The sequence below is a fragment of the Lynx canadensis genome, chromosome A2 (genome assembly GCF_007474595.2).
Source record: "Lynx canadensis isolate LIC74 chromosome A2, mLynCan4.pri.v2, whole genome shotgun sequence".
NCBI lineage: Eukaryota > Metazoa > Chordata > Mammalia > Carnivora > Felidae > Lynx > Lynx canadensis.
In genome coordinates this window covers 2,779,736-2,806,478 of record NC_044304.2, presented here as the reverse complement: position 1 = coordinate 2,806,478, position 26,743 = coordinate 2,779,736, and the positions used below count along the sequence as shown (strand labels likewise).

Below are 26,743 nucleotides of genomic sequence, written 5' to 3'. Positions count from 1 at the left end.
AGATACCGAATGGAATGCCAGTTTGTTCCCTCGAGCCAAAGATCTGAACTGCAATAGTTTCTTAGGGTCAGATTAGGACACAAATGCAAAATAGTCTTGTGTACCTCCCGCTACAGAGGAAATGAAGTCGAAAATGAGATTACACCTGGAAAGCGTTGAGCCCCATGCCTGAGAAGTGGCAAACTATGCCCCTGAAATAAACGTTGTATTAATAGCAATGATAGCTAATTAAAATAGCTACATTGAGTGCTGTGTCAGGCACGGTGCTAATCCCTTCGAATGTATTTAACCTTACTCTCCCTCAGCGATCACCCCATTTGACAGATGAAGAAAAGGAGGCACAGAAAAATCCGAGTACCTACTGTAAGAACGGGTACAGTGGTGCAATTAGTGAGGTGTTTCGTTTATTGCTATGGCGACTACACCTAGCCCATTGCCTATGGTATAGATAAAAACCAATCTATCTTTGGGGGATAAATCAGTGATTAGTACGTGCCTTCAAACAAGGTTTTTATTTTGAAATAATTATAGACAGGTAGTCGCAAAAATAGTACAGAGAGGTCCCGAGTATCCGTCCTCCACCTTCTCCCAGTGGGATCATCTTACATAAGAGCAAAACCAGACCATTGACTTTGGTACAATCCACAGACACTTCCCACATTGCAAAGGGCTTTTAACAGAAGTGCTTGGCATTTTGCAAGCTGATATCGTTACTCCGATTAATAGTCTCAGCTAAAACGGTGCTCTGCGCTTTTTGCACCCGAATATCGCATTCCGGAGGCTGGCACCCAGCCCCAGTAGACCACCGCCCCCGGGAACTCCGGCAGCCGCGCCAGCGTCTAGAGGGTTAACCGGAGGAGCGCTTCCTTGCGCCTGCGCTGGGCGTTTCTTCTCGCCCCGCCCCCGCAGCGCGGTCAGATGACCCGCCCAACCGGCTTCTGCCTATAAAAGGTCGGGTGTTGACGTCAACGTTCTCTTCCGCCGTCGTCGCCGCCATCCTTGGCGCGACTCGCCCCGCTCGGATCTGCCTGGGAGAATCCACCGCCATCCGCCACCATGGTGAGCAACGCTGTCCGGCTGGTGGCCTGGAACGGCGGCGGGGCCTCCGCGGGACCGGCGCTCCCGGGTCTGGGGCGCCGGGGCCGCCCAGACCTGGAGGAGACATGGCGGCGCCGGCGGGCCTCGGGTCGGGGAAGCGGCCGCCGCCATATCTGCGCGTCGCGCCGTTCGCCGAGCCCCTTCCGCGCTTCCAGGGGCGCCGCCGCCTCCCGGGACCCCGGGCCCGGCTGGGAGCTGGGGCAGAGTCGGGGCGGGGGGGGGGAGGGGGGTATGATGATGTGGCAGATGCTGTAATGGCGGGCGCCGTGTGGAGCGGGGCGAGGGGAGCCGCCTTATGTAACCCGCGGGTCGCGAGCTGGAGTTGGTGTTCCGTCGGGTGCCGCGGGTGGTAGCGAGGTGGGAAAACGGGGAGCCGAGGACCTCTTGAAAAAGCTCTTCTCTTAACGCTGTGTGACGTTGGTCCAGCGTCTTGTCCTCCCCGCGCGTCCAAACCGTGAAAGGCTGACAGGGGAGCGGGGAAACGGAGGCTGACGCGTCGCTGGGGCTGTGCCAGCTGTCCGCACCCCCGGGGGAGGCGTGGGTGGAAACCCCCTGGGGTGGGTGGCCCGGTCTGACCCTCAGGTGCAGGGTGACCTTGGGTCTCAAAGACACCCTTTGGGGGACGCTGGGGAGGACTCCTGCGGTTACAGGGCTGGGGTCCTCGGGGGAGTATTGACTCTCCCTTACGCTTGACGGAGCTGTCGCGGCCCTCCGACAGGTGTATCCCGTCACTTGCGGGCTTTTTCCCCGGCCCTCGATCTGGATTGTTGCTTCTAAGTGACAAGTGGGATTTGGTGCTTCCGAGATGGGACAGGTGGTGTCTTTAAGAGGGTGTCCGCAAAGGGCCGTTCCGGGTGGTAGCTGGGGCTGTCCCAGGTCCAGGCCACCCCTGGCCGTCGCCTGGCAGTCGATCGATTGAAGTCCCAAGGCCGTCCTGGCTTGGCCTGAGCCTCCCCCTCCCCCCCCCCCCCAGGTGAACTTCACAGTAGATCAGATCCGGGCCATCATGGACAAGAAGGCCAACATCCGAAACATGTCCGTCATCGCCCACGTGGACCACGGCAAGTCCACGCTGACGGACTCGCTGGTGTGCAAGGCTGGTATCATCGCCTCCGCCCGCGCCGGGGAGACCCGCTTCACCGACACCCGGAAGGACGAGCAGGAGCGATGCATCACCATTAAGTCAACGTGAGCCTTGGTGCCCTCTGCAGAGGGGAGGGGAGGTGCTCACCCAGGTCCTGGGCGGGTGGGGGGCCCAGACAGCAGGCACCGGCTTGTTCCCGAGGCTGCCGGGGGAGGATTTGAACACCCTGGGGGCTGGGTTTTTGAACGACGAGTGGGGGGGGGGTTCGGTCTGGTGAGGGGAAGCTGCCGCCACCAGAGAGGCCCAGGGGTGGTTGGCTGGTGTCGGGGGTGGGGAGTCTTGGGGAGGGAGGGGGCTTGCCCCTGGGCGTCCCCGTTTCCAGGCCAAGGGGCTCTTGGGGCACTGCCTGGAGAAGTCTGGGAGCGTGCTCCTGGGTGGTCGGGATGCTGTCAAACAGCCCCCTTGCGTAGGGCGTCCCCAGTGACTTCTCTAGCCCCAGCCGACCACGGTGACACCCAAGCAAACTGACCGTAACCGCCGTTTGTCTTTCGTCGGTAACTCGCGAGACTCGCCTGGCTTGTTGGTCCTGAGGCTCCTTTTAGTTGGGAGTGGATGGGGGCAAGGGTGAAAGGTGGTCTGGGGTCGCCTGGTCCAGGTTTAGAGTCCAGGGTGTTGAGCCAGGATGAGGGGGCTGGACGGGTAGGCTCCAAGGAGCTGGTCTTTACAGCTGGTAGTAGGGAGGTGGGCCTGCTCCGCGGAGGGCGATGGCTTCGGCGAGGGGAGTCTAAAGCCTCCGGGGAGAGGAAAGAAATTTCAGCGTTCTTTCTAGATTTGAACCCCAGTCGCTAAGTGACCCCAGAGGCCCATAGGGATTGAAGAAAGCCCTGCTGACTCTCCTTGCCCATGAAGCTGGGCTTACTCTAGGGGTCACGGGGAGGACAGTGGAGATGAGTTTGTTCTTCACCCCAACTTGTCCTGATCTCTTCAGGGCTATCTCCCTTTTCTATGAGCTTTCGGAGAACGACTTGAACTTTATCAAGCAGAGCAAGGATGGCTCCGGCTTTCTCATCAACCTCATCGACTCACCTGGGCACGTAGACTTCTCCTCGGAGGTGACCGCCGCCCTCCGTGTCACCGACGGTGCCTTGGTGGTGGTGGACTGTGTGTCTGGTAAGTAGCGGGTTCCCTCACGTGTGGTTTGGGGCGTGGGGCTGTCCTGCCCCTGGCTGATGGAGCCACCTGTCCCCAGGTGTGTGTGTGCAGACGGAGACGGTGCTGCGGCAGGCCATTGCCGAGCGCATCAAGCCGGTGCTGATGATGAACAAGATGGACCGTGCCCTGCTCGAGCTGCAGCTGGAGCCTGAGGAGCTCTACCAGACCTTCCAGCGCATCGTGGAGAACGTCAACGTCATCATCTCCACCTATGGGGAGGGCGAGAGCGGCCCCATGGGCAACATCATGGTATGTCGCTTGCCCGGTGAAACGCAGGGTTCCTCGGCTAGCTCGCCGTCTGCCTCGGTGTTCCCAGTATTTTTATCTCACGTGTTGTTGGGGGAGCCACAGTCCTCTTCATCCTGGAGGGGCTGTGACTGTTCCTGGGCGGGGGGAGGTGCTGGCCCTCGGAAGCACTGTTGCGAGTCTGGGGTCCCTTGGAGATTCTTGGTGGTTCTGAGAGCGGGCTTGCCAGAAACGTTAGGGTGACCGAGAATGGGGTTGGACCGTTTTTGAAACTAACTTTTGGGGAAGCGGTGGGGTAGTTTGCTCTGCTTGCAGACCGTGCCCTCAGGGTTAGTGGTCCCCCCGCCCCCAGGGGATGAGCAGAGCTGGGTCTTGTCAATGATGACTGAAATTTCTTCACTTTGACCTGATGGCTATTGAAGAAATCTGATGTCTGAGGCCCACCGCGCCCGGGGACTTTGTTTTCCGTCTGTTTCTGTTTACAGCTTTCTCTTGCCTTTGCCCTTGCAGATCGACCCTGTACTTGGGACTGTGGGCTTTGGGTCGGGACTCCACGGTTGGGCCTTCACCCTGAAGCAGTTTGCAGAGATGTACGTGGCCAAGTTTGCCGCCAAGGGCGAGGGCCAGCTGGGACCTGCTGAGCGGGCCAAGAAAGTGGAGGACATGATGAAGAAGCTGTGGGGTGACCGGTGAGCGCCACGTGTGAGGAGCAGGGGCGTCTGCAGCATCCCTGCGGGCCTGGGGCGGGGGGGTCCACGGGTGGTGGTGGGGGGGAGGGGGCTGAGCGGGCTCCTTCTGCACAACTGATTCCCTGGCCCCTCGGGTCTCTCCTGGTCCTACCACGGTTGAGTTGGGTCTCGTCCGCCAGGTATTTTGATCCAGCCAACGGCAAGTTCAGCAAGTCCGCCACCAGTCCTGATGGCAAGAAGCTGCCGCGGACGTTCTGCCAGCTCATCTTGGACCCTATCTTTAAGGTGAGCGGCTGGGCGTTTTGTGGATGTGCGTCTCCTGGGCTGTCCTTGGGCCTGTCCCGAGGAGCTGTTCCCTGACCTGCTGTGGTGGGTGACAGGATGCTCTGGGGCTGGGCACAGCCGGGTTGGAGGGTGGCTGCTGGAGGAGGGTGAGGGCGCAGTGGTAGAGGTTCGGCCCCTGGGGCTGCACCCTGACAAGCCAGCTACAGATTCCTGGGTAGAGGGGAGTCCGCCTCCCTGGCGGAGGGTCTAGAGGTAGGGGAGAGGAGACGAGCTTGGGGCTTTGCTGGTTTAGTGAATGGAGCGTGAATTTGAACACGTTCGTGGCGCGTACGTCAGAGCGGATTTGTGTTTTGTGACAGCATGTTCTGCTTTTCCTGGGACCTGCATTGGGCCAGGCCCTCAGTGCTGGGCTGTGGGGACTTTGGAGCACTGCCCTCACTGTGGGCCGGGGCAGGAAGGAGCTTCAGGCTTCCCAGCACGTTCCCAAACACACTGTATTGTTTTTGTCACGTTAGGTATTCGTTGCGATCATGAATTTCAAGAAGGAGGAGACTGCCAAGCTGATTGAAAAGCTGGACATCAAGTTGGACAGCGAAGACAAAGACAAAGAAGGCAAACCACTTTTGAAGGTGAGTGTGGGCAGGCGGTGGGGGGGGGGGGGGGGGGTGCCGGCCCTGCCCCCTAGTCCGTGAGCCACAGCCCCACCACCTGTAGGGTGGATGGGAGACCCGCGGTGTTGGAGTCTCTCTGGGAGGGGCAGCCCAGCACCTGAGCGTGTTTTAGAGCCACTCGGGGCTCAGGGTCGCGAGGGCAGGGGGTGTCCCTGAGCCTCCCGTTCCTTCCCGTAGGCTGTGATGCGCCGCTGGCTACCTGCTGGGGACGCCCTGCTGCAGATGATCACCATCCACCTGCCTTCCCCCGTGACGGCCCAGAAGTACCGCTGTGAGCTCCTGTACGAGGGGCCCCCAGACGACGAGGCGGCCATGGGTACGTGAGGTTCACCTGCAGTCCCAGCCTGTGGCCGTGTGGTAGGACGGTTCCGGTCGCGGGATCCTGGGATGGTGGGCTTTGAGGAGATCACACGTTCCCCTCTGGGGATTCTTCTTTGACACCTCAGGCATCAAAAGCTGTGACCCCAAAGGCCCCTTGATGATGTACATTTCCAAGATGGTGCCGACCTCCGACAAAGGTCGATTCTATGCCTTCGGCCGCGTATTCTCGGGGCTGGTGTCCACTGGCCTAAAGGTCAGGATCATGGGACCCAACTACACACCTGGGAAGAAGGAGGACCTGTACCTGAAGCCCATCCAGAGGTGAGGTGCCTGGCAGTTCTTGGTATGTTCCAGATTGGTCCGTGCCACCCCCCGCCCCTCATGGGCGACAGAAGGTGGTGCGGCCCCGAGAGGGTAAAGGAACCGTCAAAACTGACGGGCTTACCTGGGCGCACTGGGAAGCAGTGGGCAGAGATGTATTCTGACTCGGACACACACGTGCCACAAGTTTGAGGTGGTGGCCAAAGTTTGGTCGCATACCTGGAGGGCCGGCACGGACTCCAGAGGAGGCCTCTGGTGACGGTCTGTCTCCCAGCTTTGCGGTTACAGGTGTTGGGAAGGGCCGGCTCCGCCAGCCCACCAGCTGCTGGGGCCCCCACACCCCGCCTGCCTCGGGTTCTCAGGTGTTTTTGATCCTCCTGTCAGCCCTGGGCTGGGTGTGGAGCCCTAAACGGGAGGTAGGAATGAGCACGTTGGTGTGCAAGAGGCCTCAGCGATGTCAACTGTAACTGAAGCCAGGGCTTTGGGTCCCGGGGTGGGGGGAATGACACCGCCATTTGAGGCTGGGGGTGGCGGGCCACAGGATCCAGAAGGAGGGGATCTGGCGCACTGATGATCTGTCTCCCCCAGAACAATCCTGATGATGGGCCGTTACGTGGAGCCTATCGAAGATGTGCCTTGTGGGAACATCGTGGGCCTGGTGGGCGTGGACCAGTTCCTGGTGAAGACTGGCACCATCACCACCTTCGAGCATGCCCACAACATGCGGGTGATGAAGTTCAGCGTGAGCCCCGTTGTCCGGGTCGCCGTGGAGGCCAAGAATCCGGCCGACCTGCCCAAGCTAGTGGAGGGCTTGAAACGCCTGGCCAAGTCGGACCCCATGGTGCAGGTGGGTGGGTGTCCTGGCCGGGGGCAGCGCTCCTCCGGGGGTGGTTAGTTCGTGGTTTAGCTGTGGCGGAGCCAAACACCGTGCCGGGGACTTGCGGATACTTGGAAGGTCAGGTGTTAGCACACCTCCCCTGCCGAGCTGCTGTGCAGCAGTGTTGGTTTCTCGTTGGGGGTCCCCGCTCTTTTCTGTAGGCTGCTTAGAGCTCTCCGGCTTGGCCGTGCAGCAGGCCATTGGGGAAGGTTAACGGTGGGAACAGCAAAAGCACCTGGGAGCTCTTGCTTCCCGTGAGCCCGGAGTTCCCTGAAAACCCCGGGTCCAGGAGGCCGCCTTCTCCAGCTAGAGGGCTTCTGGAGCCTGCTTTCCACCTGTCGGTCTGGAACTTCCTGGGTTCCGAGTGTCCTGGGGTCAGGGCCGGGGGCTGACCCTCCATCCGTTGTAGTGCATCATCGAGGAGTCAGGGGAGCACATCATCGCGGGGGCTGGCGAGCTGCACCTAGAGATCTGTCTGAAGGACCTGGAGGAGGACCACGCGTGTATTCCCATCAAGGTGAGGCTTGGCCCTGCCCCGGGCTCACCTGGCCCGAGGCCTGCTGTCCCCAGTACACGGCAGGCAAGTAGAGGTTACCGAGTCCAGGGTTCAGGCTCCAGTCTGCAGGGTCCTCCGTCCTCTTCCCTTGACGTGTTCCTGGCGGAGAAGTTGTGCGGTTAGGAAACTGGTAGCATATGTCTGCTGTGCGAGGCATACGTTGGAGCGTGAGGGTTCTGCTTTTTATTTATTTATTTATTTATTTATTTATTTTTAATTTTTTTTTTTTCAACGTTTATTTATTTTTGGGACAGAGAGAGACAGAGCATGAATGGGGGGGGGGCAGAGAGAGAGGGAGACACAGAATCGGAAACAGGCTCCAGGCTCCAGGCTCCGAGCCATCAGCCCAGAGCCTGACGCGGGGCTCGAACTCACGCACCGCGAGATCGTGACCTGGCTGAAGTCGGACGCTTAACCGACTGCGCCACCGAGGCGCCCCATGGGGGGGTTCTGCTTTTTAAAAGCTGTTTCTAACTGGAGATCCTGAAGGTGGCAGACGGTTAGGTTACCGTAGTCACCCTGGCTTCTGGGTGCTCTGGTTTTCATTCCCTGCTTTGGCAAGGAACTGAAGTTGGATCTGTGTGTGTGTGACACTCAGGAGTCCTATCAGGAGGAGCCTCTGAACGCGTTTCTTGGGTGGTCACTGATGGCTGGGGCTGGCCTGACCTTCTCACGACTTTTGCAGAAATCCGACCCTGTGGTGTCCTATCGGGAGACGGTCAGCGAGGAGTCGAACGTGCTCTGCCTGTCCAAGTCCCCGAACAAGCACAACCGGCTGTACATGAAGGCGCGGCCTTTCCCCGACGGCCTGGCCGAGGACATTGACAAGGGCGAGGTGTCCGCCCGCCAGGAGCTCAAGCAGCGGGCCCGCTATCTGGCCGAGAAGTACGAGTGGGACGTGGCAGAGGCCCGCAAGATCTGGTGCTTTGGGCCCGACGGCACCGGCCCCAACGTCCTCACCGACATCACCAAGGGTGTGCAGTACCTCAACGAGATCAAGGACAGCGTGGTAGCTGGCTTCCAGTGGGCCACCAAAGAGGTGAGGGGGCCGCTCGAGAGTCCGGCTCACGATGGATCAGTCACCTGTGGGGTTCTCGGACAGGCAGGAGACTCACACCTGCTGGGGGATGGGGGGCCGTGTTCCGTGAGGGTGAAGGGCTCAGGGCCTTGCATCCTGGGAAGAGCGTCCTAGGGAGGCTGAGTTGGGTAGGACGTGACACTTTGGTCTTGGGGGGCCCCTGGGGGCCTTGGCGTAGAGCTGTATTACCCTTTCTGGAGGAGAAGGCTGCAGCGGGCCCAGGACCTTGATGGCGGTCACGCCCTTTTGTGCAGGGAGCCCTGTGCGAGGAGAACATGCGGGGCGTGCGCTTCGACGTCCACGACGTGACCTTGCACGCGGACGCCATCCACCGCGGTGGCGGCCAGATCATCCCCACTGCCCGGCGCTGTCTCTATGCCAGCGTGTTGACCGCCCAGCCCCGTCTCATGGAGCCGATCTACCTTGTGGAGATCCAGGTAGGGGGGGCCGGGTCCTTCGACTCTTCTTGGGTCTTGTCTTGCTCGACAGCTGCTAAGAACAGTCATTGTTTCCTGACAGTGTCCGGAACAAGTGGTCGGTGGCATCTATGGCGTCCTGAACAGAAAGCGGGGTCACGTCTTCGAGGAGTCCCAGGTGGCCGGCACCCCCATGTTTGTCGTGAAGGCCTACCTGCCTGTGAACGAGTCCTTCGGTAAGTGCCGGCCCAGTGCAGCCTCACCCGCTGCTGGCCGGTTCCGGGCAGCCTGGTCGAGGGCGTGGCCGGTTTTGCCTCCAGCGAGGCCTAGAGCCGGTCCGATGAGACACTGATGGGGTCTGCAAACTATTGCCCGTTGGAGGTGGGCACGGCACGCTTGTGGGGGATCACGTGGTCTGCTCATCACGTGGACGTGGTGAATTTGCAGGGGGAGACGACTTGGGTGGGTAACCTGGGGCCAAGATGGAAGCCAGCAGCAAGTAGCTCGGGTTCGTACTGTGGGTGGGCAGAGGGAGGCCCCCGAGTGGCCAACACTGTGTCCCTTACTAGCGAGCGGTCTTGGTGCAGGGCCCAGGCGAGATACAGGGTAGCGTTAACGTTAGCGTGACTCGGTCGGGGTGACTGGACTCTGATCTCCACGTGCCCAGTGTCTCCTCCCGGGCGTTGCCACGGTGGCAGCAGGAGCCGGGTCTCCCGAGCCCGCCAGTGAGCCCTGTCCCTTCCCGCAGGCTTCACTGCTGACCTGAGGTCCAACACCGGTGGCCAGGCCTTCCCCCAGTGCGTCTTCGACCACTGGCAGATCCTTCCCGGGGATCCCTTCGACAACACCAGCCGCCCCAGCCAGGTGGTAGCCGAAACACGCAAGCGCAAGGGCCTGAAGGAAGGCATCCCAGCCCTGGACAACTTCCTGGACAAGTTGTAGGCCGCCCTCCCTGCAGCTCGCCCTCCCGGGTGGGACTCCGCACAGCCCCTGCACCCGGCTGACGATCGACCACGTAAGCCCTCGCGTTCTCCATGACACCTCGAGACTGTCCACAGTGACGCTCCGCCTGACGGGTTCTGGGGCCCACTCTGTGCCATCACTCAACGTGAACACTCGATGCCGTTTCTTTCGATATTTATTTCAGGATATCAGAGGCAACAGAAATGCCCTGGCAGCAGGGACTTATTTGGCCGGTGGGGGTGGGGGAGGCGGGATGGGACGCTCAACAGTTTTTTTTTTTTTTCCATTTCAGAAACTCAAATGTCCAAAAAAAAAAAAAAAAACGAACGCATTAAGAGGTTTATTTGGGTAAATGGCCCGTAGTGGATTTTCCCCCAGAAAGGGGGAAGGAACAAGCGGGTAGACCTTTATCTTTGGACAGAAGCTAGAAGGCAGGAAACTTTGTGCAGTGTCACCGTGAGCACCCCCAGCTGTATTAGTGCCATTGGAATAATAAATTTGATATGGTGGTGACTGTGTATGTGTCCACGTGGTTCCTTGTCCGGTCAGCCCGCGGCGGGCTCCCGAGTGCTGCCACACAGAAGGCCGGAGCTGACCTTGAAGTACCCTTTCAGGTGCCAGGCCCATCTAGCAGTCACACAGGGCTCCCATCTGTCACATCTGTTGTCCAGTGGGACACGTCATGATGGTGGAGCCTCACACCTACCCTGTGCAGGGGGACAGCCGCCCACCATGGCCCCCGCCTGCTGGGCGCTTGAAATGGGCCCTGACTTGGTGACCTTGTAAATCCACTGCTGTGGTCTGATGGGGCCGGAGCTGCCTTCTCCGTCGTGGTCGGCTCGGACGTGACTGCAGCGAGGGGACACCACAGAACGGTCTGCCGCCGGGTCGCCTGTCTTGTCCAGCTGGATGGCTGTTCAGAAAAAGTAATATTGGGCATTAGACTTCTAACCTTAAACATGAAATTCTAGGCAGCGTAGGACTAAGATCTTCCTACTAACCAGTGCCTCTTGCATAAGGAACATCCGGGATACATTGTTTCAACAGTGACGCTGCCCTGTGGGGAGCTGCTGTGGAAGTTTGGGAGGTATTCTGGGTCACCAGTGTAGGGGACCCCATCAACGTTTAGAAGGAGCCTGGGATGATGGATGTCAGGACTGCATGGGACTAGCACCGCACGTGTGAGTTGTCTGGTTCAGTCTCCGACCCCAGCACCTTCCAACAGCAAAGGTCATTCACATTGGGAAACGTTACTTCAAAACATAATGTGCTTGACACGCACGCAAGTATTTTGTGCACTTTTATAAGCTACGCAGAAAAGTTTGCAAAGATGTTGCAGAAATGTGCTAAGTGACCAATGGTGTACTTGGTTTTCTGTGGAAGTTTTCTACACTGTTTCCGGGTCCGACCCAGGGTGCCACGACCCAGGGTGCCACGTGGCATTTAGTTTCGCACATTTTTAATATCCGGTAATTTTGTCAAAGACACCACTGTCATAAATAGGAACTTGAAGTGGGTTGTAAGTTTAAACCGACTATAAATTCGTACGCCACCTGTGGTCCTTGGCTTGCTAATCCTGCACCTCTGTCCACGTGCATATTTTCTGTCACATGTGAAGTGCCATTTGCAGGGGTTGACCTGGCAACATGAGGTCTGTGATTACACCCAAGCATTGACGTGTCGCAAGTGGGTGTCTGTGTGTATTGTTCACTGTTTTCATTGTACTGATTGTGTGTGATTCTTCTGGTTGCTCTAGGTCAGGACTGAGGCCCCAACCGGGGGTAATTTCTTAGAGAGTAATTACAGTGTGGTATCTGAAACCACGTTAAGGAGCTTTTCATACTGTTACACGAAACACCACTGGCCCATCTTGCGCTCTGAAAGTGTCCTTTCCCCGCTGCACGATTTCGTGACCTCATGTCTTGGTTACCTGGAAATAATGGCATATACCAAGTTTGCTGCTCTAACAGCTGTTGGCACATTTCATTAAAAAATATCGAAAGGTCACATTCGTTAACAGCGATTTCATCAGAGAAGTGCTGGCTATCAGGCAGGAAACGGTCAAGCAAGTTTTGAGATTTTTAATTTTTTGCTTAAAAGCTTGAATTTACCATTGGCGACAAATACGGTCACTTGTTTCCCTTGAAGTGACGGTTTTGGTGTCTTTTTAAGTTTGGAGAATCCCAAGTAGGCTCTGCACTGCCAGCATGGAGTCCCGACATGGTGCTTAGACACTCGAACCATGAGGTTGTGACCTGAGCCGAAATCAAGAGTGACTTTAAAAAATTTTTTTTTCAACCTTTATTTATTTTTGGGACAGAGAGAGACAGAGCATGAACGGGGGAGGGGCAGAGAGAGAGGGAGACAGAATCGGAAACAGGCTCCAGGCTCTGAGCCGTCAGCCCAGAGCCTGACGCGGGGCTCGAACTCACGCACCGCGAGATCGTGACCTGGCTGAAGTCGGACGCTTAACCGACTGCACCACCCAGGCGCCCCAAGAGTGACTTTAAAAAGAATTTTTTTTTAACATTTATTTACTTATTATTTTTTTTTAATGTTTATTTTTGAGAGAGAAAGAGTGCACGTTGGGGACGGGCAGAGAGAGAGGGAGACACAGAATGAATCCAAAGCAGGCTCCAGGCTCTGAGCTAATAGCACAGAGCCTGACGCGGGGCTCAAACCCACAAACTGCGAGATCATGACCTGAACTGAAGTCAGACGCTTAACCAACTGAGCCACCCAGGCGCCCCCCCCCTTTTTTTTTAACATTTATTTTTGAGATAGAGCTTGAGCAGGGCAGGGTCCGAGAGAGCGGGAGACACAAGATCTGAAGCAGGTTCCGGGCTCCCGAGTGGTCAGCACAGAGCCTGACATGGGGCTCGAACTCACGAACTGTGAGATCATGACCTGAGCTGAAGTCGGATGCTTAACCGACTGAGCCACCCAGGTGCCCCAGAGAGGTTTGATTTATTTGTGAGAAAATGTCTGCCACGTGCCCAAGTCTAATTTCCTGTAGCTTATCAGGCCTTTTTTTTCACCCCAAGAAAAATGATGTCCCAACTCCTAAGTACGGGCTTTGCATAAGTAACTTACAAAGAATGCAGTATGGGAAAGGGAGAAAGAAGAACGAATTCTGGAGCAACCTGACAAACCCTGCCTAGAACCAGGTGACCCAGGTCAACATCAACAGTGATGTCCTGTTGATGTTCCGGAGCCTTGTTAAGGTGTCACGGGAAGGGCACTTGACCTCTGTGGTCTTCCTCCCTAAAACCCATCACCCCAGTGTCCGAAAACCACACCAGACAAATTCAGTTGAGGGACATTCTACAAAATACCTGACCAGTACTCCTTGAAACTGCCACCAAAGTCCTCAAAAAAGGAAAGTGTGAGAAGCTCACAGCCAGAGAACTCTAAGGACTAAATATCACGGGGGGTCCTGGATGGGATTCTGAGGCAGAGAAAGGACATTAGGGAAAACATCTGAATAAAGTGTGGACTTGGTTAGGATAATGTGTTACTGTTGGTTCTCCAGCGGTGACAAGTGTACCAGACTTATGTAAGATGTAACGATTCAATCAGGAGACGATGGATGGTAATGGCATGAGGTCAGGGTGGTTGGTGAAAGTCAAAAGACGGGGTCTTTTGTCAGGTGGCATCTGCAGTGGTTCAGCAGTGGCTTTGGGTTCGGGTCTTTCCGGGAATGAATCTCAGCTATGCCATCTACTGGCTGTTTGACTTTGGGTGGGTTACTTAACCTCTCTGGGTCTCAGCTTCCGCATCTGTAGAACGGGAGGAATAGTAACATGGTTTGGTACGTACTAACTAGCGGTTGTAGCACCTATCGGGAAACCATGGGAGTCAAGGATCAAGCACGACAGGGGACACCGGACTGGCCTCATTTGCATTTTTGTGTATTTGGAATGGGGGTAACGTTTCACAGAGGAGGAAGCTGCAACTCAGGGACTAAAGCGGCCCCGGGGGTGTCCACCCCAGGAGCGGCCAGGCGGGAGCTGGGCTTTGCGTTCGCGTACGTATCGCTCAAGGAAGGGCAGGAAGAGGGACGCAGGATTTCAGCACCGCACCTCTCAGCTTCAGGACCCGGGTCAGAGGACAGCGGGTGGGGCAGCCCGGGGGCCGGAAGTCGGCCTTCCGACATCCTAAGTGTGACCGACGTTAGTTCCAGCCAATGTGCTGCGTGACGACGAGCCTGGCGGCCAGTGGCGAGGCGGCATCCGGGTTCGGGGGCCCCGACGCCAGCGGGCGGGGCCTGGGAGGCAGCGGGTGGGGCGGGACGTCACGAGCGGCGGGCGCGCTGACCAATGGGCGGTGGGCCCCGCCTCCCGAGGGCGGGCCCCGGCGGGCGCGGTGACGTCACGCAGGTCGGCGCGTCCCGGCGGCCGCGGTGGCTGGGCTGGAGAGGGCGGCGGTGGCCAGCGCGGCAGAGGGCCGGCCCGGGGCGCGGAGCCGCGGAGGGTGCGGAGCGGGCGCGGCCCGTGGCCGGCGGGCTGGGGAGGCCGAGGCGGCGCTTCGGGGGCCATTGGGGGGACGTCTGGAGACCCCTGGGATAAGCGGGCCGGGGAAGGGACTGGGTCCGGGCTCGCGAGGGGCGTGGCGGCCTGGGGGACGCCGGAGCGGGGTCGTTGGGGCTGGGAGAGACCTTGGAGGGGCCTGCCCTAGAGCGTGTGCGAAGGTTGGGGGAGAGGACAACGGAGGAGACTCTCAGATGTGGCCGGGGAGACGGGCTGGGGAGCCTCTGGTACCTGGAGGGATGCCTGGGAGGAGCGGGGAAGAGTTAGTCTCCTTGGGGCGGTGGACGTCAGCGGGAGGCAAGGGCGGGCAGGGACCTTGCAGGGGCTTGGAAGCCATTGTTCAGTTCCTGAGGAATTCAGGATTGGGGGGAAGCACACGGCCGCGCAAGGTCTTAGGAGATCTGGGGCGGTCAGGGGGTTTGTGGGAGGAATGGGTGAGGCCGAGGAGGGGTTAACGTGGCTGATGGGCAGGGAGGTGGGTGTCGGGACTGGAGCACCTTAGCAAACTGGGTAGGAGTGAGGGAGCCCCTGGCTTTGGGGGTGTGACGAGTGTGGGGGAACTTGCAGGAACGTAGGGGTGGGCTTTGGCTGAGCAGGTTGGGAGAAACCTAGGAAGGAGAGGCAGAGAAAGGCTGGGGCAGTGTGTGGGGAGCCAGAGGTCTGGGTCTGGCGGAGTTACGGGGCCAAGGTGGCACGGTGGGGTTGCCACCCTTTTGGGTGGTGGGGTGTGTAAGTGCGCTAACACAGGAAAGTACCCCGCCCGCCACATGCGTGTGCCTTCTGTGAGGAGTGTGGAACTTATCTTGGGGAGTGGGTGGGGGGCAGGTTGTTCTTCCTTAGGAGAAATGGCTGGCATGTCACGTCTTCCCTATTGCCCTGTCTCCTCCAGGGTCACAGCTAAGGGACTCCCTGAGATCGTGTCTCCGGCCTTTCACTGGAGGGGAAGACACCGGAAGGCCGACCGACCACCATGTCAACATTCAGGCAGGAAGATGTGGAGGACTACTATGAGATGGGGGAGGAGCTGGGCAGGTGAGCTCTGCGCGGGCCTCGGGGGCGGGAGGGAGGCGTTGCGGGGTTTTCTGGATGGCGTCTCCCCTCCTGTCCTCTATCCTACCCTCCAAGACGGGGTGAGTCAGTGCCGTGTGCTGGTAGAAGGAATTTAGGCTCTGGGGTCGGGCGGCCCCGTCCGCAAATTCTTGCTCGGACGTTCTCTGTGCCTTTCCCTTGGGGAAACATATCAAGCACATGGAGCCCCTAACAGAGTGCCTGCCGTGTGGCGTGAGACAGAGCGGTAGGTGGTAAAGGTCTGTCCCTCTGTTTAATCCTTTCTTGAGGGAGGTGACCGATTCCCTTGCACGTTTCCAGGAGAGGCCCCCTGTCTGGGCCCACATCCCTGCCAGTTGGTTAGCATTCTTGTGGGAAAGAGACGAGGTTTCCCGTTCCAGCCAGGCAGCTGATTTCCTGTCCCCCGGGAGCACCCCTGCCTCGGACTAGCCAGACGTCATCCTTTTTTTTTTCTTGCCGGAGCCTCAGACCTTATTTGGTGAGTTCGCTGCTGACCAGCCCTATGATGTCACCAAAAGGGAATGTAAATAACTGAGCCGTGCATCAGGCCTTGGCTGAGAAAGTATTTCAGGCCCGTTTGGGATTCTGAAGTCCCTCCTTTAGGAATTTCCTTAACAGAGTGGTAGAGAATGGAGCTCCCCTCACTCCTCCCTCAAACCTCATTCTTGTTGAAAATGTGTTAGGACCTCCTCCCGAGGGTGGCTCGGCAGAAGTCTGAAGGAAATACAAAGGAAATATACACGTCCTGTGTATATTCCCCTTAATCCACTATTTGCACTGTTAGGAATTGATTCAGTGGGAACGTGTACGCGTGCGGACCCCGTGGCCTGAGAACAGGGAGAGTTGCTGTAAGGATTTATATGGACAAAGGACGGGGAGCCTCTTCAGTGGCTGCCACGGAACCACCGCCCCCATAGATAGAATATTATGCAGCCATTAACAAAGAGCCAGGCAGGGGCGTCAGGGCGGCTCTGTCCGTTAAGCCTCCGACTTCAGCTCAGGTCATGATCTCGCAGTGTGTGGGTTCGAGCCCCGCGTCAGGCTCTGTGGTGACAGCTCAGAGCCTGGAGCCTGCTTCGGATTCTGTGTCTCCCTCTGTCTCTGCCCCTCCCCAGCTTGTACTCTGTCTCTCTCTCTCAAAAATAAAAATGTTAAAAAAAAAAATTAGAAGAACACAAAAGAAAAAAGAGCCAGGCAACCTGTATAATGTTCGCCACGTAGGAAGTATATTGAAATTTGGTAGAGGCTGTGTCAATTTTAGTAATTTTAATATTTTATTTAAGCCAATAGATCGAAGTATGACCTTTTTGCTTGTGCGGTAAAAATTACGAAGGAAAAATTCTACCGCTGTTTTTCTATGAAGCCTTTGAAATCTGGTGTGTTTCTAGAAGCTGACAACACATCTCAGTTTTTCGTTTTTTTAAAAATATTTATTTATTTACTTTGGGGGAGGGAGGGAGGGAGGGAGGGAGGGAGGGGCAGAGAGAAGGAGAGACAGAATCCCAAGCAGGCCCCACGCTGCCAGCCCAGAACTGGGGCAGGACACGGGGCTCGATCTCACAAACCGGGAGATTGTGACCTGAGCCAAAATCAAGAGTCGGAACCTCAACCGACTGAGCCACCCGCGGTGCTCCACATCTCCGTTTGGACCGGCTCGGCGGGCCACCGTGTGGCCGGTGGCTGTCATCTGGGACAGTGCCGCTGTATGTAACGATCCGGAAGGTGCTTGGAGGTAACATGAAATGAGGAATTAAAGGCACTGGATGCCGCACAGGCTGTGGTGCAGTTTGTATAAATTATAGACGTCGCTCACAAGGGGGGCGTGGTCGTCATCCCCACTTTATGAGCAAGCGGGGGCTGAGAGGAGGGAAGCAGCTTGCCCAAGGCCATGCGGACCGCGAGTGGCCAAGTGGGCTTCGGGTCTGGAGACCAGGCCCTGCAAAGGCCAGGCGGGCTGGAACCAGAGGCGGGCATTTATTTGGCTTCCACCTGCCCACCCTGGGACGGGCCCATTAGGTGTCGCAGCGACTTGTGGCCCTGCACGTTGGAAAGAGTGTGCGTCCTTGTGCCCCAGACAGCATCCTGTGCCCTGCTCGGTTGGCACCCCTGAAGGCGGGGCCCGCAGCCCAGCTGTGTCTCCCCCGGTGTCACCGCTAACCGTCTTGGCAAATTAGCTGCCGGGCCTCGCCGTGCTGACGAGGACCATGAGTGAAGCAGGGCCACGTTTTCTTGTCCCGGGGCCATGGGGACAAATGACCCGGAAGCAAATTTGTATGTGTGTGTGTGTCTTTGGGAGGGGTCGGGGGATTCTTTCTTCCCAGCTGGAGTTCACGTTGATGGTCTCGAGAAATGACTTAGTCTGTGGGTCGACAGGTGTGGACTTCGCTCTGGCTTCCGCCTCGTACAGTGGCATTTGTGCCCCTGTCGGCTCGCGCGGTGTGACTGGGGGCAGCAGGCGGTCGTGCTTTCCCAGCGCTGGAGGCGGGGCGTCGGAAGATCAAGGCCTCGGCAGGGCTGGTTCCTCCTGAGCTCTCTGTCCTGGGCGTGCAGACGACCACCTTCTCCCTGCGGCCTCACAGGGCTGTGCGTCTGTCTGTGCGTCTGTGTCCTGCTCCCCTCTTACAGGGACACCGGTCAGATTGGATTCAGGTCCACTCCTGTGAGCTCATTTTTTGTTTGTTTGTTTTAAATGTTTATTTCTGAGAGAGAGAGAGAGAGAGAGAGACACAGAGTGCGGGCGGGGGAGGGGCAGAGAGAGAGGGAGACACAGAATCCGAAGCAGGCTCCGGGCTCCGAGCTGCCAGCCCAGAGCCCGCCGCGGGGCACGAACCCACGGACCCTGAGATCGTGACCTGAGCTGAAGTCGGCCGCTTAACCGACTGAGCCACCCAGGCGCCCCGACAACAACCTAATTTTAAGGAAGGGGTAAAAAAAATTAAACTAAACCAATTAAAAACAAATTTTTAAATGTTTATTTATTTTTGAGAGAGAGAGAGAGAGAGAGAAAGAGAGAGAGAGAATGGAGGAGGGGCGGAGAGAGGGAGACACAGAATCTGAAGCAGGCTCCAGGCTCTGAGCCATCAGCCCAGAGCCCGACGCGGGGCTCGAACTCACGGACCGCGAGATCGTGACCTGAGCTGAAGTCGGACGCTTAACCGACGGAGCCACCCAGGCGCCCCTGTTTTTATTTATTTTTGAAGGAGGGAGAGAGAGAGTGTGTGCGTGAGCTAGGGGAGGGGCAGAGAGAGAGGGAGACACAGAATCCGAAGCAGGCTCCGGGCTCCGAGCTGTCAGCACAGAGCCCGCCGCGGGGCTCGAACTCACGGACCGCGAGATCGTGACCTGAGCCAACGTGGGACGCGCAATCGACCGAGCCCCCCAGGCGCCCCCACTGTGAGCTCGTTTTAGTCCCATTCTGACGTGCTGGGGGTTAGGGCCGACTCATGGACTTTTGGGGGACACGGTTCACCCTTTAGTAGTGTCTTTCTTCCTGTTCCCATGAGCTCTGCCTGACTCGTTTCCATTTGTTGGCTCCGCTTAGATACAGCAGGGGAAGGGTGCCTGGATGGCACAGCCAGTTAAGCATCCAGCTCGGTTTTGGCTCATGATCTCACGGTTCGTGGGTTCGAGCCCTGCATCATGCTCTGTGCTGCCACACGGGGCCTGCTTGGGATTGTCTGTCTGTCTGTCTGTCTGTCTCTCCTCCCCACCCCTTCCCCGCTCACACACACCCTTTCTCTCTTAAAATGAACTTAAAAAAAAGTAAAGCAGGGAAAAACAATCCTTGTATTTGAAAATGAGCCCACAGGTCCAGCGCTTAGCACAGTGCTACGTGGTGAGTGTTTGGCATCTGATGTCATTTCCATGGGGGAGTTGTGGTGGGACGGGAGGTGGGCCTGGGGGAATTCGCTGGGCTGGTGCAGGCAGAGGAGAGGGGCAGGCGTTTCGGGTGGGGGGAGTGTTAGTGGAGACGTGTGTGGGGGGGGGGGGCAGGAGCATAATGTCCCAAGGGACTGCTGGGGCAGATCAGGGGGCACGGGGCGAGGCCTGGTCAGGAACGCTTTGCCTTTCTCGGCTGACCCGTGCACTTGGCTCTCAGATCGGTGCTTGAGTCTCCCGTCAGCACTGTAACAACTCACCGTGATTTAGTGGCCTAGAAGGGCTGGAAGTCAGGAGTCTAAAATGGGCCTGGTCCCCCCCGGGGCCCCAGGGAGACCCCTCTCCGGCCTTTTCCGGCTTCCAGCGATGCCACAGCCTTGGCTCTCGGCCGCTCCTCCATCCTCAATGGCCAGCAGCGTGGGGTCCACCCGTCTCTCTGCCTTCCTCCTATGAGGACCTCTTGAGGACGCTGAGCCGCCCCCCGGGCACCGAGGGTCACCCCCAGGGTCTCAGGGGCCTGGGCTTGCTCCCTCCTGCAAGGTCCCTTTTGTCGTGAGACTGCTGTATTTACAGGTTCTGGGGATTTGGACGTGGGTGTCTTTGGAGGGACTGTTGTTCAGCCCGCCGTGTTAGTATTAATTTTGCATCTCCCACTGACCCACCTTGAACTTCACCCATCTTCCAATTGTGTGTGCGTAGAGCACATCTGTGACGCCACCGTGGGTGGGTCCGCTTACCGGACAGACCCAGTCGGGTCCCTCGGTCTTCTTGAGGTCCGTGTTGGCTTGGCAAAGGCGCCCCAACCTCTGTCTGTTCCCAGGGTCGTTCTGGCCGGCCTGCCCTCCCTCTGCCGTCGCCAGCTTCAGAGGGCCTGGCCGCCCCCGTCTCTGCCCTTCCTTCCTCTACACTCTCTCCCTCATTTCCCCGAGATCTCACGTAGCCTGTTTTCTCTCGAGCCCTGGAGGTGCCGTGAAGTTTTCTGTCTGGAACGTGTACTTTCTGTCTTGGAATTGGTCCCCGCTGACGTGGACTCAGCAAACTGTGGCCTTTGGGCCAAATCCGGCCCAGCCTAGTGTGGTCCTGCCTGCCTGGGAGCCTGGAATGGTTCTTTATTTTTTTTGAAAGGTTGTAAAAACACACAAGAATTATGACAGAAACCACATGGCCCGTAAGGCTAAAAATATTCGCTGTCTGGCCTTTTGCAGTCGGCTCTTGAGTTAAAGTAAGTTCATGTAACTAAGTTCCTGGATAGCAGAATAATTTGGACGTTGGACAGCTCCCCAGAGTGCACCGAATAGGCTTTCTGTCTCTCTTTTAGTAGCAGCTGTCTTGAGATGTAATTCACATACTATGCAGTTCACCCCTTTCAAGTGTGCAAGTTAGTGATCGTCGGTGTATTCACACGGTTTTGCAGCGATCTCTCCAAATAATTCCAGAACATTCCATCACCGTAAAAAGAAGCCCCGTCCCCATCAGCAGTCACTCCCGCCCCCGGCCCCCACGAGCCCCCTTCCCGTCCGTGGAGGAGCCCGTTCTGGACGTTTCACACACGCGGACTCACGCCCCGCGTGGCCTCTCGTGTCTGGTTCCCTCCCTGAGCGTCGTGTGTTCGGGGCCCGTCCGCGGGGCGGCGGGGGTGGGCGCCTCGCTCCTGCTGGTGGCGGAGGGACTTGTGCATGTGTGGTGGACATGTTATGTGTCCATTCATCTGCTGATGGACACAGGTTGTGTCCCCCTTTAGGCTCTCGTGAATCCTGCCGAAGTAGGATTTGTGTTCACGCTTCTCTGTGGATTCGTGTTGTCCTTCCTCCTGGGGGGACACCTGGGGCGGGATTGCCGAGGCGCCTGGAACCGGTGCTTAACCTCTCGGGGAACCGCCAGCCTGTTTCTGTGGGCGCGCTCCGGTCCCCTGTCCTCTCTTTGTCAGCTTGAAAATGGGTGCGTTCCTTTTACTTGGCCGGTTGTGTAAGAAGCTCCTTCAAAATCAGTGGCTTATTTCTTTTCTCTTAGATTTTCAAACATGATGAAATAGGCTGGAAAGTCGACTTTGTATAGAATTGTGTCACTTAAAAGTGAAGACCTCCTCTTGGCTGCCCCAGCCCTCTGCCCCCCTGAGACACAGGTGGCGTATGGGGTGGTGAGTGATGGGTGCGAGCCCCTGGCCTCCTGCCCACGCGGAAGTACCTGTGCGCGTCCAAGCGGCACGGGCTCCCCGAGCGGGTCCTCAGCGTGTCTCCTGTCACCCGCTTTCTCCTGGCCCCACGGTGGACTCCAGCTCCCTTCCGTAAACCCCGAGCTGTGTCCCTTTCCTTCTGTGGCACACAGATGCCACGCAGCCACCAGATTGCACCTGCCGTGTGGACTCCCGGAGGGGCGGGGCTGGGAGGTGCAGTCCCAGAAGGTTCTGGAAGCCTGCAACCTTCCCGCTCCCCCGCCCCCCGGCCCTCGCGGGGTCCCGCTCACTCCGCTGTCCCCGCAGCGGCCAGTTTGCCATTGTGCGGAAATGCCGGCAGAAGGGCACCGGGAAGGAGTACGCGGCCAAGTTCATCAAGAAGCGTCGCCTGTCGTCCAGCCGGCGGGGGGTCAGCCGGGAGGAGATCGAGCGGGAGGTGAACATCCTGCGGGAGATCCGGCACCCCAACATCATCACGCTGCACGACATCTTCGAGAACAAGACGGACGTGGTGCTCATCCTGGAGCTGGTCTCAGGCGGGGAGCTCTTCGACTTCCTGGCGGAGAAGGAGTCGCTGACGGAGGACGAGGCCACCCAGTTCCTCAAGCAGATCCTGGACGGCGTCCACTACCTGCACTCGAAGCGCATCGCCCACTTCGACCTCAAGGTGAGCCGAGCGGGGGCCCGGCCGGGGCGGGTGACCTGGGGCGTGGGGGCGGCAAGGGGCTGCGGCTCGGAGCGCGCCCGCGGGCTGCTGCCGCCGGAGGTGGGGGGGGCCGCAGACCGCCTCGGCCTGGGCCCGGTGGGGGTGCGGGGCCGGCTGGGCAGCGGCGTCCTCCTTCGCCCGCAGCCGGAGAATATCATGCTGCTGGACAAGAACGTGCCCAACCCACGCATCAAGCTCATCGACTTCGGCATCGCCCACAAGATCGAGGCGGGGAACGAGTTCAAGAACATCTTCGGCACCCCCGAGTTCGTGGGTACGGCTCCGTGCGGCGCCTCGGGCCTGGGTCCCGCCCTCGGGTGTCCTCTCCCGAGCCCTGGTGTCCGGCCTCCTTCCCCTCCCCCGCCCCCGCCAGGCGGTCCCTGCAGGCGGGCCGCGTCCCCAGGGCTGCCTCAGGTGCACCCGGCGTCCGACCCCACGCTGTCTGTCTCCCCGTCCCCGCAGCTCCCGAGATCGTCAACTACGAGCCCCTGGGTCTGGAGGCAGACATGTGGTGAGTGGCGGGGGGTTGGGGTGGGGGTGGGGGGGGGCTGGCCCACGCCCCTGGGACGAAGCACCTGAACCGCCCCCAGCCATCCGTGAGCACTGCCAGGCCACAGCCGCAGGCGGGGATGTGGCCCATCTGCTGGGTGTGGGCAGGACAGACCGTCGACTTAGAACGGGGCTCGGCAAACGATGGCCCGGCGGCCAGAGCGGGTCTGTGGGTCCCGAGTGGTCTTCTTGTGTTTAAGGCGTTGTTAAAAATGAAACAGGCGGGGCGCCTGGGTGGCGCAGTCGGTTAAGCGTCCGACTTCAGCCAGGTCACGATCTCGCGGTCCGTGAGTTCGAGCCCCGCGTCGGGCTCTGGGCTGATGGCTCGGAGCCTGGAGCCTGTTTCCGATTCTGTGTCTCCCTCTCTCTCTGCCCCTCCCCCGTTCATGCTCTGTCTCTCTCTGTCCCAAAAATAAATAAACGTTGAAAAAAAAAAAAAAAAAAAAAAAAAATTAAAAAAAAAAAAAAAAAAAAAAAAAAAAAAAAAAAAAAAATGAAACAGGCAAGGGGCGCCTGGGTGGCGCAGTCGGTTAGGCGTCCGACTTCAGCCAGGTCACCATCTCGCGGTCCGTGAGTTCGAGCCCCGCGTCGGGCTCTGGGCTGACGGCTCGGAGCCTGGAGCCTGTTTCCGATTCTGTGTCTCCCTCTCTCTCTGCCCCTCCCCCGTTCATGCTCTGTCTCTCTCTGTCCCAAAAATAAATAAACGTTGAAAAAAAAAAAATGAAAAAAAAAAAAAAATGAAACAGGCAGCAGAGACCGGGAGCCTCAAAGCCCGAAACGTTGGTTGTCTCACTCTTCGTGGAGCTTGTCAACCCGCCTTCGAGCCCACGCCTGCACCCCCCCAGCCCCCCCAGTTTGAGCCTTGGCAGGTGGTGTGGGCAGATGAGCTCATATCTCGCCCTGAGACGCCAGGGCGGGAGAGACAGAGGCCCTCGGTGGAGGCCTTGCAGACCCTGAAGGAGAGGGGGCCGTGGGCTTCTGGATCCCCAGCCGTTGAGAGATTCTGGGAATTGGGGTGCTGACCGCCGCCACTGAGCTGACTGTCCTTCTCGTGTGTTCTCTCCAGGAGCATCGGTGTCATCACCTACATCCTGTGAGTGCCTGCTTGGGGCCTCCTGCTTCTCCTGGGGCCCTGCTGGGGCAGGATGCTGGGTGGCTGGGTGGGTGAATGAATTTGTGCAGGAGGGAAAGGTGTGAGTTCAGAAGGCCCCACACCCCCTGGCGCAGGGCCAAGTGGGGACCGCGTGTGTCCTCCCTCCCTGCTGGCCAGCGGCCCGGCCCGGCCTCACTCCCTGGGTGCCGCGTTTGGGTTGTTCCTCGCCTCCACCCCTGCGCCAGGCAGGCTCCCCCTGCGTTTTCCTCCCTCGTCAGGTGGCACAGCGATCCACCCTGACGGTGCCTTACGATGGGTTTTTTCATAGTTTTAGGTTCTTAAGTATTGAAGAAAGGCTAGACTTTCAAAACAGCTACAAAACCAGTGCGGTTTTTGTGCCCCTCACCCGTCTTCCCATGACGCTGGCATCTTTTTGTCGTCGTCGTTGTTAAGTTTACTCGGAGGGAGGGAGAGAGAGCGTGAGCACCTGAGGGTCAGGGAGAGAGGATCCCGAGTTCCACCGGTCGGTGCAGAGCCCCCACCCAAGGCTCCGTCTCACGACGGTGAGATCGTGACCTGAGCTGAAATCAAGAGTCAGACGCCTGACTGACTGAGCCCCCCGGGTGCCCCCAGATGAGTACTCCTCCCTGTCCGTCACAGTGCCGTGTGCCCAGAGCCCCAGGGGGCGGTGGTGTGGCCCCCCCAGCGCGGCTCATCAGGAAGGCCCACGATGTCCTTGTGTGGTCTCTCGGGCCGTGCCCGGACCGTGTGTGGACGCACTCGGCCGGGATTCCCTCGCGGGTTGTCAGTGTGGCCTCTGATCGCTGAACATTTGGGGGACGTGCTTCGAGCTTCCTTAGAGACTTCTGCCCGCTCGTTTGAGTCCCCGTCGGAGGCTGGGCGCGAGGTTTCTGTGCTGTGTGGTGGGAGGCTAGGGGCCGGGGCGCGCGGGAGGCCCGGGGGGTGGCGCAGGCCGCGGCGTGTCGGTGGGGCGAGTGCAGGGGCCGCTGAGCCCCGTGCCCGTCTTCCAGTCTGAGCGGCGCCTCCCCGTTCCTGGGCGAGACGAAGCAGGAGACCCTGACCAACATCTCGGCCGTGAACTACGACTTCGACGAGGAGTACTTCAGCAACACCAGTGAGCTGGCCAAGGACTTCATCCGCCGGCTGCTTGTCAAAGACCCCAAGTAGGAGCGCTGGCCGGGCAGAGGGCACGGGCGGGGGGGCGGGCAGGGGAGGCCGCTGGTCCACGAGAGCACATCCTCGTGCTGTCCCCTCCTCGTCACTGGGAGTCGGGCACGGTCTGACAGCGGGCCAGTGGACGGCTTAGCTCGGTCCCCGCTGTGTCTTTAAGAGCTGTGAATGGATCCTTGTTGAGAATCCTGGTTGAGAGCTGTGACTCCTGTTGAAGGTAGGTTTCGTGGGCAATTGCAGACTCCTGGGGGTCTTCTAGGGAGGACTAAAGCTTCCGGCATCACGGAGCCCTCCTTCCCAGAGAGGTGCTCCTCTTGGCCAGAGTCCTCCCTGGCCCGAGCCGCCCATTCTTGCCGCCCGCCTGTCCCTCCTGTGGGCGCCTGAGTTGGCGAGACCCAGCGTTAGGTCCCGCCCCCGGTAACAAAACCGCTCGGAAAGCGTGACGACCCCAGAGCAACAGGCCTCTTGATGGGCTCCTTGCTGGCTGATCGGAGCGGATGCTCTGAGGGTGCAGGTAGTTCCAAGGTCATTTCAGGGACTTGCCCCCCGCTGGAGGGGCGTCCCCAGGGGGCCAGTGTCTGTGAGCCGTGTGAGGTGGGGGCAGGGAGCCGAGCTGCGGGGGGAGGGCCCAGAAAACCCCTTCCCTGTTCTGTTCTCCCCGCCAGCCTCGTGGGAGGATGGGGACGTGGCAGGCGTGTGACTAACCAGGGTGGGGGGGGGGGCTTTTCTAGGAGAAGAATGACCATCGCCCAGAGCCTGGAGCATTCCTGGATCAAGGTGAGATGGGCGGGGCTGCTCCCTCTCCAGGACGGCAGGTGTGACAAGGCCTGAGTGTCGGGCAGGGTCCCCAGGGGAGTGGACCCGGCTGGCAGAGGGCGGGGTGTGCACGGGGATGGTGTGGGAGCCCCTCCGTGTGATACCCGGTGGGGTCCCCAGCCCCTCTGCACGCGGCACGGCTCCCTGCACAGAAACTTCCAGAACGGGGTGGCCTCTCGGCCGGGCGCGGCAGTCTTCTGTAAAGGGCCAGGCGGCCCGTGTCTCCTTCCCCTGGGTCTCTGGCAGGGGAATGCCGGAACCAGGCCCGCCCCCCCGCGAAGGGGCGGGGCCGTGTGCCGGTAAGACCTTATTTAGGCGCCGCCCGCCTCAGGCCCCGCCTCAGGCCCCGCCTCTCCCTCCGCAGGCGATCCGGCGGCGGAACGTGCGGCGGGAGGACGGCGGCCGGAAGCCGGAGCGGCGGCGCCTGAAGACGGCGCGCCTCAAGGAGTACACCATCAAGTCGCACTCGAGCATGCCCCCCAACAACACGTACGTCAGCTTCGAGCGCTTCTCCAAGGTGCTGGAGGAGGTGGCCGCGGCGGAGGAGGGCCTGCGCGGCCTGGAGCACAGCCGGCGCCTGTTCCACGAGGACATCGAGGCGCTGACGGCCATCTACGAGGAGAAGGAGGCCTGGTACCGGGAGGAGAACGAGAGCATCGGCCAGGACCTGCGGCGGCTGCGGCAGGAGCTGCACAAGACCGAGGCGCTGCGGCGGCAGGCCCAGGAGGAGGCCAAGGGCGCCCTGCTGGGGGCCAGCGGGCTCAAGCGCCGCTTCAGCCGCCTGGAGAACCGCTACGAGGCCCTGGCCAAGCAGGTGGCCTCCGAGATGCGCTTCGTGCAGGACCTGGTGTGCGCCATGGGGCAGGAGAAGCTGCAGGCCGGGGGGTGCGGCCTCCGCTAGGGCCTGGCGGGCGGGCGGGCG

At 59.2% G+C, this 26,743-nt stretch overlaps 2 protein-coding genes and 1 non-coding gene across 3 annotated transcripts; all 3 read left to right on the top strand.

Moving 5' to 3' along the window:
• The first annotated feature begins 943 nt into the window (after window positions 1-943).
• On the top strand, window positions 944-10,335 carry EEF2 (eukaryotic translation elongation factor 2). Its single transcript, XM_030336922.1, has 15 exons — window positions 944-1,059; window positions 2,072-2,286; window positions 3,171-3,352; window positions 3,432-3,643; window positions 4,151-4,329; window positions 4,509-4,614; window positions 5,130-5,243; window positions 5,463-5,601; window positions 5,732-5,927; window positions 6,516-6,774; window positions 7,214-7,321; window positions 8,046-8,399; window positions 8,693-8,875; window positions 8,958-9,090; window positions 9,603-10,335. The coding sequence occupies exons 1-15, from the start codon at window positions 1,057-1,059 to the stop codon at window positions 9,794-9,796; spliced, it is 2,577 nt and encodes an 858-aa protein (XP_030192782.1). The 5' UTR covers window positions 944-1,056; the 3' UTR covers window positions 9,797-10,335.
• LOC115509519 lies at window positions 4,015-4,079 on the top strand. The gene has a single exon (XR_003967406.1). It is a non-coding gene; the product is annotated as a small nucleolar RNA SNORD37 (small nucleolar RNA).
• A 3,870-nt stretch (window positions 10,336-14,205) lies between the features above and the next one.
• Window positions 14,206-26,737, top strand: DAPK3 (death associated protein kinase 3). Its single transcript, XM_030292356.1, has 9 exons — window positions 14,206-14,290; window positions 15,236-15,378; window positions 21,773-22,133; window positions 22,317-22,446; window positions 22,635-22,683; window positions 23,788-23,814; window positions 24,846-24,998; window positions 25,737-25,782; window positions 26,186-26,737. Exons 2-9 carry the CDS (start codon window positions 15,317-15,319, stop codon window positions 26,720-26,722), a joined length of 1,365 nt encoding a protein of 454 aa, XP_030148216.1. The 5' UTR covers window positions 14,206-14,290; window positions 15,236-15,316; the 3' UTR covers window positions 26,723-26,737.
• Window positions 26,738-26,743: the final 6 nt, after the last annotated feature.

Excerpts from the sequence above, each read along its gene's own strand:
- EEF2 (XM_030336922.1), top strand. Across the intron at positions 3,353-3,431 it reads GGTGGTGGACTGTGTGTCTG|GTGTGTGTGTGCAGACGGAG; the intron begins GTAAGTAGCGGG and ends ACCTGTCCCCAG. Across the intron at positions 8,400-8,692 it reads TCCAGTGGGCCACCAAAGAG|GGAGCCCTGTGCGAGGAGAA; the intron begins GTGAGGGGGCCG and ends CCTTTTGTGCAG.
- DAPK3 (XM_030292356.1), top strand. The coding sequence starts at position 15,317 with ATGTCAACATTCAGGCAGGAAGATGTGGAGGACTACTATGAGATGGGG. Across the intron at positions 22,684-23,787 it reads GGTCTGGAGGCAGACATGTG|GAGCATCGGTGTCATCACCT; the intron begins GTGAGTGGCGGG and ends TGTTCTCTCCAG. Across the intron at positions 23,815-24,845 it reads GGTGTCATCACCTACATCCT|TCTGAGCGGCGCCTCCCCGT; the intron begins GTGAGTGCCTGC and ends CCCGTCTTCCAG.